Genomic DNA, 15,690 nt, shown 5'->3' on the forward strand with positions numbered 1-15,690 from the left:
GTTTTGCGGGGAACCACTATATCTTTTTTTTATTTGTAAGTTTTTATTCTATTTTACTTTTCTGAATTTCTTTCGGTTCGTTTCCTGAGGTTAGGCCTACGGTAAAAATGTAGAGCTTTAAAAAAAAAAATACAAAAAATTGAAACTAAATCCGAGAAAAACGATATGAGCATGCAGCTCAGACTCGTGTCTGTGTTACTTCATAACAAGTAAAAGCCAAATTTTGTAAAAGTAGATTTTCTAAAACAGGCTCACCCAGTGTTAGCAGCCCTGGATGGTTGACTATTACTATTATTAATATTTCAAAATCTATTTCGTATTTGCTCTTCGTCATGGACCAAACGATTTAAGCTGAATTGCACTTGCAAACTACTGAGCTGCCCGTTTCTCTTTGTGAAAGATACAGGCTACGCTGAAGTGTCATTTGGATGCCACTGATTTAATTTTGATTATGTTTTTCAAGATAGTGTTTTAAAAATAATGTGCAAGAAACGAAAACTGATCGATCTACAGTATCGCATTCTCACTTAGCCCGGTTTCTGCAATGAATGGATGATTGGTGTTTGAATTCACCGCCAAGTAAATTCACCGAATTCATTGAATTCATCAGCTCTCTATTGTTAGATTAAAGCCTTTGTTTTGTTGCTTTGAACAATCTGTCAGCGAGCAGTTGCCTGCAGGGAGGTTTGGCAATGTGTGTCATTAGATCGCATATACTGACCCCTAGCGGTGAACGTGTGCGATTGCAGCCTGTCAGCATGAAACCAAAGGGGGTGGAAAAAAGACTGATCAGATGATCAGGGCAGAGTAACTCTAAAAAAACAACAACACAAATTCATGAAAATCTATCTTTATTTGGATGCAAAAAGTCACAACTTAAAGCGATACTGTAGCAGAGGAGAGGAATACTGATTGCTGGTTGGTTGTACGTCTGACTGTTTGGCTATTAAGTCATCCCCATTTTGATCTTCAGAAGAAGTCCAAGTAAGCACGGACAACAAACACTCAAAATAGAAGCTTTTCAATCAAGTAGACTGGAGATTATCAGAGGATTATGTCACATGCCTGACAATACACTGTAGCCTTTCTTGTCTGTCTCAACCAGGTGCTGCTGTAAAAGGTCATTTTGGCAGTTATATTCTCCCGGCTGATGTCTTATTTATAAAGCGGTCCGAGCCCACTCTGGTAAGTTCATCCTCTGATAACGTCCGGGGCCACTGATCTGAAGCGTCATGATAGTCAAGATAGAAGTTGTTTGACTTTTTGTAGAAAACTGTCTTCACTGTTTTAGCTGCCTTACACATAGCGATTATTTCTCGTGTTGTCAACTGAGAGTGGCCTCGAGTCACAGATAGAATAGAGTGGGGACTGTGTGAAAACTCAGTCTGAGGTAAAATTCTCCAAGAAAACGATAAAAACGTACACAGAAAGCAAAGCATATTAAAGCAAAGCCTAAAGACCTAAAGTAATAATACTGAAGACTGAACATAATCTATTTATCTTCTGTACTGTAAGGTAACTTAGGTAGTTGTCACATTTTGTTCCGTTAAATCTTGCAATATAAACCGATGGTTTGATCCACAGTATGAGCTACATTCCATCATGGTGTAAACGGAAATATACACAAGGCATCTACTCGAAAGGATTGTATCAAAATGTTCTAAAAATATCTCTGGTTGGTTTCACAAAAGCAAACTGTATCAAAAGCATTGGCCGAGAGCAAGCAATAATAATAGGCTTAAACCCTTTTACACAACAAAAAGCAGGACAACCAATCACGTCGCTTTGATTGTGGACCTATGGAGTCCCATACAGCACATGCAATCCATTAAACTCAACACAATCAAAACACAATACAGAAAAAAGAACTTTTACAGCTGAACATCGGAGAGACAACCTTTGTTGGTCTATTGTGCTTCATACAGATTAGGCCTGGCCTGTCTATACAACAATCATGGGCTTCTTACTTCACAGATGTGTTCAAGCTACTGTTTAAAGCAGAGGCATTGCAGAACTTGAAACTCTGAGGGCAACAAGCTTCATGATAGAAAATTGGACATTTACAAGAATATCCTTATGTTTATGGTGTATTGTTTATGCAACTTTTTTTTTTTTTTTGCTTTCCTCTTCATTACATCCTCCCGTGTTTGTCACTGGAAACGTCGATTGTGCACAATGGATTCTCCGGAGCTCCTGCATTGATTTTTCTAATGGTGTGTTTCTATTTCTGGCCTCTGTCCCCTCAGTATCCCTGGCTCTGTGACGCCTCTGAGTTAACGTCTATGTGGCCTTAATGCAGAAGTTGTTTACTGTAAACATCATGGGCCATGAGGACTGCACAGGCAGCATGGTAAAACTGTAATACTGTAGATTGCACAGAAATCCTAATTAGTTAGTTAATAACCTAATCGTTATACATTCCTATGTTCCATAACATTGCACATGCCTTTAATGAACACTTAGCACCATGCAACCTGAAGATGAGGTGACTCTTGAATGCAGCAAAAGTTGAGACAGGCCTTCTGTAATGATTTTTTTTTTTTTTTTTTTTTACATTGAAATTGAGAGAAAAGGCTAGACGTCATTTACTTTTACATTTCATATGAACTTTTATATCAGTATAGTTAAATATTAGGCTGGCATTTGATTATCTCTGTAGATTTAAACGATGCTGGCACTTATACTGTAAAGGGCCCTTATTGTCAACACATACTTTCTTTCATTTCCTTACAGGTAAGTCACACCACTGCAGGCCATCTGATTATACTTCACTTCCAGTCTAACCTTTCGATAACTGTACAATCATTACACGAGGAAGCTGTTTTAGACCAAGTGCAAAACAAGGCCTCGATGACGGAGACTAATGTGCAGTGGTGTGATGGAAACCTTAGCAGTGCAAATGAAATGAAGGCGAGAGTGCTGGCTTGGATTATTTTAGGTGTGACTGCTTCAACTTATCAAGAACATGTGGATCGATGGGACTGCGTTACTACTATTTTCAGGTGAGTTATCTCAAATCACACCTCCTCTATATTTGTTCTACTCAACCACGCACAATTAGCACAGATTCAGTTCTGTTTGAGTGACCCTGCCTTGAGTGAAGAGAATAACATGGTTTGAACTTGTTAAAGGGTGAGATTGAGATGATGTTAGGTACAGTGGTGCATACCACCTGAGGCGGTTACGTGTACAGTGGTGTGTCTCGGTCTGGGTGTGGCTGTTGTGCTCCATCTACTCCTCAGCAGTTTGAGAAAGCTGCTTCTCATACAAGCTCAGGACGTGATGCACAAACTGGTACTGCTCACACGTCTGTATCATGCCACCCCTGAAAAACACACACACAAAGAGATACCATTAAATCTAACACTTCACATAGTAATTATATAACAAAATTAAATGGAAAAATTTCGTTTAAAGTCAACATTTGTTTATTAGCTCCAGGAAAAAATAAAATGTTTATCACATTTTTTCAAACAATGAATGAAATACATTAGCCATGACATCTTGACTTATTAAACTCAGATGTATCCAATAACACTAATAATGACTGCTTTCATTGTGGGTGTTCTAATGTGCTTGATGGCCGGCTGGGATTGTACCTCACATAAATAATATTACTAGTAGCACCCATGCTTGTTGTTTTCTGACTCAAAAGTGAGTAAAGGTAATCATTTCCTTTAACACTCACAGAACCATGCATGGTTTTTTGAAGTGTGTAATTAATGGACTATAATTTTAAGATCCCTGACCCGGTCCTGAATTGGATAACCACAAGAGGGATGGAGGGACAGATAATTTAGAAGAAGGTTTGGTGACCTTCTTTTTGGAACTAAATCAATCTACGTCAGCTGAGCTTTTATGCCAGAACTAAAGATAGGCACGAGCACAGATAAGAGCTCTAAGCATATCTCACCTGTCCAGACGGAGCTGGCAGGTGGTTCTCAGGATGTCAACTACACCCTCAGTCCTCAGCTGCTTGCACAGGATGGAGGTGGCAATGAAGCAGCCAGTTCGACCAATTCCAGCACTGTAAAGAAAAAGTTGGAGAAGTAATGTGTTGGATTTTTGTATTCACCATAAATCGAGGAACTGAAAATAAGGGAATACATATACTGAAGTGGATTTTGATTTGTACAGTGAGAAAAACCAGCAAAACAAGATACTGTAATATAAAACTAAAGATGGCTTTATCTTCTAAATATGAAATCTTTCATGCTCCCAATACTACAAACAAGTTGCTTTAGCCCTGTACCTGCAGTGGACAATTATAGGGCCACTGGAGGGCAGGGCTTCCTCACGGGCCCTTTCCACTTCCTGCACCAGCTCCAGCAGGGGTGGAGCCTTGTCTGGGGTCTTCTGATCAGGCCAGGAAGTGTACCAGTACTGCCGCAGAGTGCGCTCCTCTTCCCCGCACTGGTGCATGCACACAGACAGTGACACAGATGTCATTATACCAAGCACACAGAGAACACCTGTTGCTCTTCATGCTTGACCAAACAGTTGCCTTGGTTTAGTAGTGAGCGCAGAACAAACATTAAAAAAAGAGATTGTACAAAAGCAGACTATTTGTCCTGGTCTGTACTGAGCATAAACAAATTTCCGAATGTCAGTCTACCAATAATTATGAATCCTATAGATAAACAACATAACATGAGGAGATGAATAATCAACAAGCTTTTAACTCATTGCAGTTACATAATGATCCCCTGGTGCTTAGCAATCGGATGCAGGCTGCATTTACTGAATTATCTTGTTTTGTTTGCTAAGTGCCGATGCCACCATGACCTCAAATTAAAAATAAAGCACCCATCATGAACACATGAATGGAGCGTTGAGCGAACCACCTTCCAACACCCATATCTGTTGTGATAAATTACTGGATAAAATATGACTGTTTGATACACATAATTTTAGAAACATGTTTTTGTTGAGTCGGGAACACAAAATAATAATCTTCTGCAGTGTTTTTGTGACATTAATCGAGGGATCATCATGTAAACAGTGCATATTGTAGCCATGCAGATAGTTCTGATCCACATCTAACATCTGAATTTAAATTGGCACCTAAGGGATGAAATTTAATTTAAGTGCCTTAGATTGAAAGAATAAAAACAAAAATGTAACATATCTTTAGAGAAATTTCCACTTTGAATATAACATAAAGCACACTTTTAAAATTTTTTAGGGTGTTACGTGGAAAGACGTCTGCTAACACAGATGACATATAAAGTAAAGGTGGGTAATCCTTTGGAATTAGCCACGTGCAGGATTGTCAACTTTGCCACGGCTTATCGCCTTTGGGCCAAGAGAGAGGAAAATGAATTCTAAAGTTTATCAAGGCATCATTCAGGACAATGATACAGAGGCTTTCTGATGTTACCTGCTCATGAAAGCCTTTACTGCTTTAAGCACATTAGCATACAGATGACAGGGTTTAACTTGCACACTTCTGTTCCTAATTACATGTTAAGAACCTGGCTGTGAACCCTTAGTTTTGTTTTAATTCATATATTTGACAGTATGAGCACCAGAAGAAAAATTAAAATAACTTGTAACTAGTTCTATATTTTTGTTTCGTTCACTTATTTCTTTGTGCATCCCTCTCAGTATGTATTCTGTCATCCCTTTAGGTCAACTTTCTTCTGATTTGCTGCCTCTTACAAACAGAACATGTGAACAGCAGATGGGTGGGGCTTATGTGCTCACAGCCAGACCTGTGCCTGAGACCGTATTAGGGATATCCACTCCATTTGACATCTGTCTCGAGCAGACTATTTGGAGCAGACCTGAGCTTTTGGCTCACCGGGATTAGTTTTACATATGTTGACCTAAATGAAACTTTGGCCACGCTTAACATGAGCATCCACCACTGTAACCCCATCCCCCCACCCATCCACCTCTGTATAAGGTTGTTTCCATTTTCATGTATGCATATCATTAGAGGCAAACAGCTTTGGCATTACTTGAAGCTAAAACATTAAAGTGGTGTTGTTGTGGTTCACCCTTTGTATTTCACATATTAATGCATTCTCTGTCGGTTACCTTCAGAGTAAACACCCTCAGACTGTAGTCATCCTCCTGGGTCACCTTGACCACAGTGATTTCGATGCCTTCGTGTGTCACAGTGTCCTCGGGCCAGTACTCAGCACATTTCTACAAGAAACAATAGACACAGCAGATAATATAGCTGGTTAATATTTAGGAATATTTATCAAAGAATCCTTTGAATAGTTACCTCATTCTTCTCCTCCAGGTTGGTGATCATCACTATGATTGGGGTCCTCTCTTGCCACACCATCCTCCATAAATCCCCCACTGTGTTCACAGTGGGACCCTGGGTAGCAATGTATGCACGCTCCTCGCCCCCATAACCCTGCACATGCACACACTCGTTGTTTTGCTACCATTACATATCAAAGCCATAACAAATCGCTGCATCAGAGTGCATTTGAACTTACTTTGAGATAATTAGCGTTGATATAGGTAAAAAGAAAATCATCTTCATCCTGTGACTTCAAGATCACTCTGCTGTGCGTGTCTGCAGGTGGACAATGTGACATTATCATGAGAAAGGGAGCTGGTTACACATTCATTCATTCTGTATCTCATCCTACAGCTCAGTGATACAAAATGGTTGCACCCTTATGTGTGTCATTGCGAACATAAATACTGGAAATTTGATGTCTTGCGAACAAATTTTAACATTAAAGTGAAAGAGGATGCAAAATTATTTAAGATAATCAGCATAAAAATAGTTTAAAAAATTGCTACCTCAATATTATGTTTATAGTAACTGATGTCACTAGCTTGTGTTACAGCTCTACTTACTGGGTAAAATTGTTTTGTAGCGATTCTTTCTCACCAGCCCTGGGTAATTGTACTCCTTAGGGTCCACAAAGTTCATGGGAGTTTCCTGCCAATGGACACAGAACAATGAAGGCAACTGAAAGTGAAGAAATGGGGAAGTCCAAAAGTCACCTTCTACATAACAACCAAGCGGTGAGGAAATAATATTAAACACGTGAAGTCATTCACAGCCTCTCACACTCAACCATTGCTGTATTAGTGTGTGTGTGTGATCCTGAACGCGCATCCTTCTTCCTAACAGACACAAGAATTTTCTGTGGGTTTTTGTATGCAAAAAGAAAAAAAATGCTTGCATCCCTCCATCTTCCGCCCACTAACAGAAAGTAGAAAAGCTTACGGGCGTGTGCAGAGCACCGATCGGTGTGTGTGGCTGCATCTGTGTGTGCGTGTACGTCTTTTCCGGCGAGTCTCTGTTCATTTCATATTAATCTCGAGAACGTAGGTGGCTGAGCTACTGTTGCTGCACTCACATAAAACTCAGCCTGCAGGCTCTGGTCGTCCATGGCCCTTGTGTGTAGCATGGCAGGGGTCAGGACGTGCGTTCCCTGTCGGAGATACTCCTGGGCCGACTGGTCTCTTGGAGAGAGTTGGGCTCCGTAGCCATAGGGCTCTGTGCAGCCTGGTGTGCACATGTCCAAGGTCAGGGAAACATTGGAGCCTCTCCTGTTTTATTCAGACAGTCAGACAAATGCATATATCTGCATTACAAATGAATGAATAAAGTGTGAGTCTCCCTGCTGGAAGAAAAACAAACATAAATACAAACATTTCCACCTGCTGGATGCTCTTTTCTAACCTCTCCTGAAGCCCCACTGGTGTGACAGTAAGGGTGGCAGCATCTCCCTCCGTCCTGGTATCTGCACCTATATCAAATACTGGAGTCTGGGGCACCGGGTCCAGGTCTATCAGATCCTCCTGGGCATCTGTCCACTCTGACAAGGTGAAAGAGGGCTGACGGCTCACAGACTGACGTCGATCACCAATGTCCCTCGACACAGTTCCTGATGACCACAAGCCAGAGCCATAATTCCACTTGCACACCAGGTGGATGATCTAAGGATAGAAAAGAAGACAAAAAAGAAGCAGTCAATAAGTAAATCAATCAAACACACAACAACAGGTCGCTACGTTAAGAAACAACCGATTCAATCGATCTTGTTTCCTTTTAAGATTATTTTCCATCTTTATAGCAAATAACACCAATTCAGCATGCATCGTGCATTAAATTCATGCTGAAATGACCAAAATTGTGAAATGTTTGCATAAAAATAGAGCTTAAAATAAAGGATCCAGCCAGTGTTTTACCATGACTACACAGATGGCCACGCCGATGCCTGCAGTGCCATGAACAATCCAATTGTGCTCTGTGGTGTTTACCACATCCCTCATCACCACTGACTGGCCAATAAAGGGAAACACAGAGAGAGAATGAGTTAGTCAGACATAGTTGAGTGCTTCACATCCTGTTAAACAGCTGTTTATTCTCCACCCAGACTTAAAAGCTGTCAGCCACATCTAGGATTGATGCTTACATCCGTTCCAAAAATAGGGTGGCAGGGTAAGATGAACCCCAGGTAGAAGTCAATGACCTGCAGGGCTTTGTAGATGGAAGAGAGTGGCCCATTTCCATCCACCACAAAAAATATCCAGTACCCCTGGGGGGAGAGAAGAAGGAAGGCAGATTGTCACCGCTCCAGTCATTCATGCACTGGAAATCGGACTGCAGCCATTCTCAGGTGAAAAGCGAGCAGAAAAGGAAAGAAGATGGACCATTACACAGACATAAAAAATATGTAAATTGTCCACATAGAGTCTAGTGTCGTAATAGTGGCTGCATTTACGAGGCTCTTTTATTTACTTATGGTAATGTTGCACCTGTCCTTTTTTCTGTTTAAATGAATCAAACATGAAGTCAACAATAGACGGAAACAGGAAGAGGGAATTAATGGTGAAGAGGTGTCAAATTTTAGCCTCATCTAGCCACCCCCAGAAAAAGTAGTTTCCAAGCCTGAAGCACTTGAAGCAAATATGAAAATGCAATCATACATATGAAAAGATAAACCACTGTGGAAAATTAAAGGTCAAGCTGAAAGAAAACCTCAAGCTTAAGTGTTGACGTGTCATTTGCAAGGCGGATATTGCAGCTGAAACCCAAAGACGACCTAAGAACTTACTCTGATTAAAAGCAGATAATAGAGAGCCTGGAACACATACCAAGATTTGGGAAGTGATAAACAGTGCTGCCCAGCAGTGGAGTTCAATCACCAGTGTGTACACCTTGCGTAAAAACACTTCCTCTTGGGGGTTTTGGCCCTCAGCGGTTCCATCTTTACATTCTAGGAGCCCGTCTTTTTTAAGGGCTCCGTCGCCAATTTTTTCAGTCTTTGTGGGCTCGTCTAGCCAAACGGGATCCTCATCAGGCCTCAGGAAGATGGAGTCCTCGGTGTGGGAACGAGTGGAGCTACTCAGCCGACGGGTCATGATGCCCCTGTTGAACGAGGTGCCTTTGTGTTAAAAGGCCTTTCATATGTTATAAATCAGATTTTAAATGCATTTAGTTTACACGTGTTTATCATTAGGTGTTCGGTTTTATGTGTGCCATTATCTGAAAATCATCCCATCAAATACAAACTCCAGTTTTTAACCCTTTAAAAATGTAGACAAATGGCAACACATTTACTTATACTTTGGAGATCTTTGATAGGATCCTAGACTCTGAAACACCTACAGTACCTGGTGTTTGAAACATACAGATGTTAACATGCAGGTGTTCTTCTGTACTTACAACTTATTTGCGATTTTTCTGCTTTTGTGTACAATAAAATGTCGAGGCCATAATTTTCAGCCACACTGGGACTACATGCTGATTTTCATTTCAAGTATGTGCTATCTGTGTTTGTCACATTGCGTGTGTCTAATGTGTGGTTCTAAATGAGCGTGTATATGACAAAAAGGTTGCGTTTATTCTGCAGGTCTATTCAAATGTACAGCTAAGCAGCACAGAGTGGCTCTCATCTCCGGATCCTCTTGTCTCCCTTAGATTGGACTCCATCGTGTGTGTGTGTGTGTGTGTGTGTGTGTGTGTGTGTGTGTGTGTGTGTGTGTGTGTGTGTGCGTGTGTGTGTGTGAATTTGACAGAGAGAGAGAGAGAGAGGCTCCATTGTGGAAAAATGAGTCAGGGGTAGCGTGTTTACAGCCCTGTCCTCTCTCATCCGTCCTGAGCATTATCATCTACTGACAACACAGTCACACACACACAGTCAGCAGTGTATTCAAAGCTCTTTTCCGCATATATATATATATATGTATATCAGAGTCAAATATAAGCAGGGTAAATACAAAATGCAGTTTTTAAATGATGATTTCATTGATTAAGGGAGAAAAGTTATCCAAGCCTACCTGGTCCTGTGTAACACAGTGATTGCCCCTCCTGTTTAATCATGAATTAACTGTAATTAACCACATTGTTTTGAAAGCTAAGTTCAGTTTCACTAAACATACTCAGGCCTGATTACTGGCAGATCTGATGAATCAAGAAATCCCTTAAAGAGCCTGCTTCAGCAAGATAAAAGATCTCAAAAAGCAACACATTGTGCCACGATCTGAACACAAAGACAATGCGTTGTGTGTTTTCTAACATCAAAGGTCAATAAAGTCAAATGACTGACTGACCTATGAGAGATGGCAACGAACTGGCAGGGGAGTCACATCACATGATCAAGGTAAAACCTGTATCCTGGGGCATCCGGTCACAGTCAGCCATTGTGAGGCAGAGTCAATTCTAAAAGACACAAGACAGTAGCTCAGGGCTTACATTCAAAGGTTAGCAAAATGATAAAGCTGTTGCAGATGTACTAAACATGCAAATCTCTCCAACCTCTGGAGCAGAAAAAAACAACAAACAAACAAGTAAGAAAGTGTCTCTTCCTCAAATAGCCAGGGATAATACAAAATAATACAAAACTGGTGCAAAAAATTCAGTTTTATGAGTCACCTGCATGGTTATACATGGTTCACGGTGTGACCATTTTAAACGATCACTTGATAATATGATATGTTAACACTACCACTTAAGCAGTGAACCTTTCGGACTATTGTTAATACAATTAAATCGCAGAAGTTTGCGCCATTTATCTGAGTCTGTGTGGTGTGAGCCCTATACCTCCTAGATGCAAGTTTGGGCATCAAAATATCAGTTTACGAACCAATGAGCGATGACACGGTGGATACATCCATTAGTTTAAAGTCTATGATAGACAGTAGAGTGACAAATCCAACTGGTAACATTGATAGACACTGAGAGAGGGTTAATAATTCAGCTTTCTCTAATGATGGATCAGAGTAGCACCCTTGTAGACTCCCAGCTGTGCGCTCATGAGGGGAGGATAGTGATGTAAGGTGACACAGTAAACTGTCAATATTTCTTCCCCACTCTTTCTTTCCCTGCCTCTCTCTGCATCCCGAAGAGGCAGGGATGATTCAAGCCAGACTAAGCAGACACCCTCAGAAATACATTCAGATTGCTCCAGTCGAATCAGTATGCATGATGAAGTCGAGCCTTCTCTGCCCTCCTCTCCTCTCTACCATCTCCCCCTCTCTCCTTATGTGCCACTGGACCCTGTTGAACGAATGGGGTGTGCTCAGCGGAATATGAGACCACACCAGTAGCAGGAGCTTAGTGTGTGTGTGTGTTCACTTTGAGTCCGTTTCTTTCTCTTTGCTTGCTGTGAAGGTGGTTTTGAAGTGATGACGCCAGTTAGACCGGCTTGTAGCCATGGCAATGTGCATACATGCAACGTACACACGTATGTTAAGTACACACACACACACACACACACACACAGGCATGGATTGTGTTGTATAAGAGCGCTTCAATGTGTTCCATTTTTCAACAATAGGTGGACAGGTAGAAGAGTGGATGAAGGGATGAATGGAAGGAAGAGCAACTCTTTTTTGTGTGTGAAGGTTGTCTGAAGCAATGACGCAGTGAGGTTGGCGTTTTGGTAACTGTGGCAACCAGCATACTGTAGCGTGTGTGTGTGTGTGCGCGCACATATACACAGACTTTTGTCAGATACCCCGCATGAAAAATGAAAAACACAAACACACATCTGCACTGGGAGAGCAGTGACAACATTCACGTTTGCCCTAAGAAAAAAAAAAATCGGCCTCTCTTTGCTTTTATTCTTTGAGGTAAATATTTCTGTTTTTCTGCTACTTGCTTTGTCTCAGCGCTTGTTTGGCAAACTGTCTGATATATTTAACCCAAGCAGTCGCTGGGATCTCAGAAATCCTGAGGTCACGAGTCCTCTTCTCCTACTCATTCATTACTCATTACTCCAACATTAGTGAATTGTACACGCTAAATACATCAGAAGTTTCTCATTACTTCCAGATTATTGTACAATTTCTGTTCCTTCCCTTTTTAATGTTTCTAACGTTGCAGAAAAAGACATGAATTTAAATATTGATGTTTGCGTAGTCTGCAGATGAGAATTAAAATACTCGCTGCAACTCCGGATTCTGTTAAACTGATGAATAAAAAATATATATCTGGTCAGCTATATTATATTGCATTCTGTTTCCAAACATGTTGCATGTACATGTAAAGGTATATTTAATTACAGTTCTGAAGATAGAATTTATTCATAATAGAATAAAAAAAATCTGAAAGTTTATGATAAGCTTTTCATTTACACTATAATCATTTAACACAAACAAAAACATCAACCCAGAGCAATTTACTGTTCCCATTCCAGCTGTTTTGTGCATGATTTTATCTGCATTTCACAGTCATATCTGGTATGTTTGCAAATTTCTCGAAAAGAAAGCTTTGTTTCAACTGATGTATGATGCTTCTATAGAATATATTAACACAGATAGTTCAGGAGCTTACAATAAAAAAATTAAAGATTTTATTACAAATCCAAAAAGATCAGAATCATTTAGCTGAGGATTGAGCTCAGGCCGAGTGAATTGAAAGCAAATAGGTCAAACCTGATGACGGATTGAGCCTCATTCCTCATTGAAGGTGTACTGTCCTTGGGTATTACAAACACCACCCCCCCAGTCTTCAAATAGAGTATGCGCATACTGTTTCCATTGATCTGCATCCATTCAAGAACCCACCATCCAATGGAGTCTAAAAGTGGGCCGTACAAAATGCCTATTGCCTCTGTCCCAGAAGGGCTCGAGGACCAGAAATGAGAAGGGGGCTGCCAGCTGTGTATAGCTTTTTCCTACTGTCGGGAACAGGGGGAATTAAAGTGGTGACAGCTGGCGTGCGCTTTAATGGATATTCCTGATGCTCCCATCGTCTCTGTGTGGAAAAACAATAAGTCCAAATCTGCTTCTTTAGTCTGTTATTTAAAAAACAACCTGTTTCCAGGAGAATCAAAGTGAATAAAGGGCGAGTATCAAGTGTGTTGCTGAAGTGCTCATATGGCAGAGAGACGAGGTAAGAGGAAGCTCTTACTGAAAGTGATGATGAGATGGAAACATGAGATAAAGTCACGAGGGCCAAGACCAGCCTCATCAACCTTTATCTCCCATACACACACAGAAAATCTTGATATTAATACACACATAAGCCAGCAATGACCTTAAAATGAAATGCCCAGCAAACCTGCAGCCTTTTCTTGTATATCACAAAGACAGATAATCAATCAGCTCTATTGTTTACATACACTCCCAGGATCGCTCGCAGCTGCTCCATGGGTATTTTTGGAGAGAAATCTCATTAAGGCACATATAAACTTACAATTCAGCCAAAGCTGTACTGTATGAATAATTAAAATGTGCTGCATAGCAAATTGATTTACAGGCTGCTGGAGATAAATCTGGATTCTTGGTGACAAAAGATTGTGTTACATGATTGCACTGCATCAAAACACCAGTGCAGGAATGGCATTCTCTGGCAGTCATTCATACTAAGACAAAACACCATTCATATCACGTACATGGCTACGGTGAGCTAGAGCGACCACACAGTGCAGAGCTGGATGGATTAGTAATGAATCACTCGGGGAGGTGGACTGTTGCATCTCTCTCTGGTAACTCCCACATTGTCACATAGACATGATACAACACAGAGGAAATCAAGCTTTGAGTGATAAACGAGAAGGAAAATACACAGTTAAAAGCGCCATCGACGGACCAACCTGTTGGCAAATGATCAGTTTCAATGATCTAAGAATAAACACGCACATATACACCTCCTACATCACACATCTCCTACCTTTTTACAGCACAGGAAAGCGCAGCGGCCATGTAAACCGTAGGGGCTTTGCTGAGGAATTGGTATTCACCTCATGTCATACAGCCACGCAGGGGGAAAGAGCGAGAGACAGCGAAGAGGCGAGGAGGGCTGGAACGGTCACAGTCACTCAACCACAGCCTTAAGTCTGGTTAGGATAAGTCCTCTTACCTGGCTGAGCCCGTCTTCACATCGCCATCTGCTGCTCTGCTCCCTGTGAGCCAAACCACCAGGAGCCAAACACCAAGAACCACGCCAATCCCTTTACTGCTTCTCTGTCTGGGAGATGGAGGAGTGTGTTTGCATGTAAGAAGGAGACAGACCGACAGTGAGAGACACAGAGAGTAAGAGGACGCGTGTGAGCCTAGGAAAACAAGAAATTGCAAATGTAAGGGGTGTGTGTGTTTGTGTGTCCGTGAGAGAAAGAGAGACAGAGGTATGAAAGTCTGATGGGTTTTCTTTTGTTTGTATCCTGAAGGAGAGAGAGAGAGATCCACAGGCGGCAGCTTCGTCTAGGTATATGCAGCAAGAGGCTGTACGGTAGCCTTGGCAACAGAGCCAGAATAGGGGAGAGCGAGCGAGGGAGGGAGCTAAGGAGAGAGCTAGAGCAAAAGAGAGAGAGAGAGAGAGTGTTTATTAATCTTATTGTGGGGACATAAATCTGTTAATACAGTTATATCAGGGGGGCTCACCTCTAAAGGAAGGTTTCAACAAGGTAAACCATTAAGTTTTAGTGGTGAAGGATAAGCCTGGATATATTACATATATTTTAATTATAGTTGGCAAACCCCACTAAAAATGCCAAAACCTGAAGCAAATGCATGCTGCCAACAGACTCTAGGCTTTGATTATAGCTCAAAAAAGGTAAAAAATAAATAAATAAATAAATAAATAAAACACAGGCATTGTTGAGCCACATTGCTTCTTCAGTGTTACAATGAAAAGGGTCACTGGATCTGTCATTTAGCCACCTTACTTAAAAAAAACAGTTGATAATCTGCAGCTGAAAATACATCAAATTTATCTAACACCAGAAACATACCAACAAACACGAGCTGTTTCTTTGAGAAAATACATTTGCGACCAATTTGTCTCTGAAGATTTGCATCGTCTTTGCTACTGAAGGGTGATTGGGGTTTATTGCAACAGACAGGCTGGAGGACATCATGAAGCTCGAGGAGATAAATGCTTTGCTGAATCTGTTTATAATAACGACAATAATGAAAAAAAACTCTCCAGGAAACAATAAAAGAAGAAATCAACATCTTCTTAAGTGACAAAAGACGTGTGTCTCTGTGTGTGTAGTGGGGGAAGTCGGCTCATAACACATCACTGAGCAGCGAACACCCCCCACTGTCACCTCCTCTGCTTCCAAGCTGTACGCTCTGCCACCCACCATCTCTCACTCATCTCAGTCACCACCCCCCAACCACCCCCCACCCCATCATCATCATCACCATCGCCCAGGTCTATTCTCCTTTTCCGGTCTCCATCATTCTCTGTCTTCTTAAACCTCTTGTCATTTCCCATCCCTCCTTCTTCAATGTGATGTGCTCTCTCTCTCTCTC

At 41.2% G+C, this 15,690-nt stretch overlaps 1 protein-coding gene across 3 annotated transcripts; it reads right to left on the reverse strand.

The window, feature by feature from the left end:
• Positions 1-842: 842 nt before the first annotated feature.
• LOC102197397 (protein tyrosine phosphatase non-receptor type 5) lies at positions 843-14,565 on the reverse strand. 3 transcript variants are annotated; one of them, XM_005734888.1, is made up of 14 exons: positions 14,294-14,565; positions 10,540-10,648; positions 9,082-9,355; positions 8,400-8,522; positions 8,173-8,265; positions 7,664-7,920; positions 7,338-7,530; positions 6,829-6,913; positions 6,459-6,538; positions 6,236-6,373; positions 6,043-6,153; positions 4,253-4,413; positions 3,914-4,027; positions 843-3,325 (listed from the first exon to the last, which is right to left on the reverse strand). In XM_005734888.1, exons 3-14 carry the CDS (start codon positions 9,346-9,348, stop codon positions 3,232-3,234), a joined length of 1,716 nt encoding a protein of 571 aa, XP_005734945.1. In that variant the 5' UTR covers positions 9,349-9,355; positions 10,540-10,648; positions 14,294-14,565; the 3' UTR covers positions 843-3,231. The 3 variants fall into 3 exon arrangements, with proteins under 3 accessions (XP_005734945.1, XP_005734947.1, XP_005734946.1); XM_005734890.1 differs by lacking the exon at positions 14,294-14,565 and adding an exon at positions 14,105-14,275; XM_005734889.1 differs by lacking the exon at positions 14,294-14,565 and adding an exon at positions 12,865-13,512.
• Between the last annotated feature and the right edge of the window lie 1,125 nt (positions 14,566-15,690).

The sequence above is a fragment of the Pundamilia nyererei genome, unplaced genomic scaffold (genome assembly GCF_000239375.1).
Source record: "Pundamilia nyererei isolate P.nyererei 1_Seehausen unplaced genomic scaffold, PunNye1.0 scaffold00060, whole genome shotgun sequence".
Lineage (NCBI taxonomy): Eukaryota > Metazoa > Chordata > Actinopteri > Cichliformes > Cichlidae > Pundamilia > Pundamilia nyererei.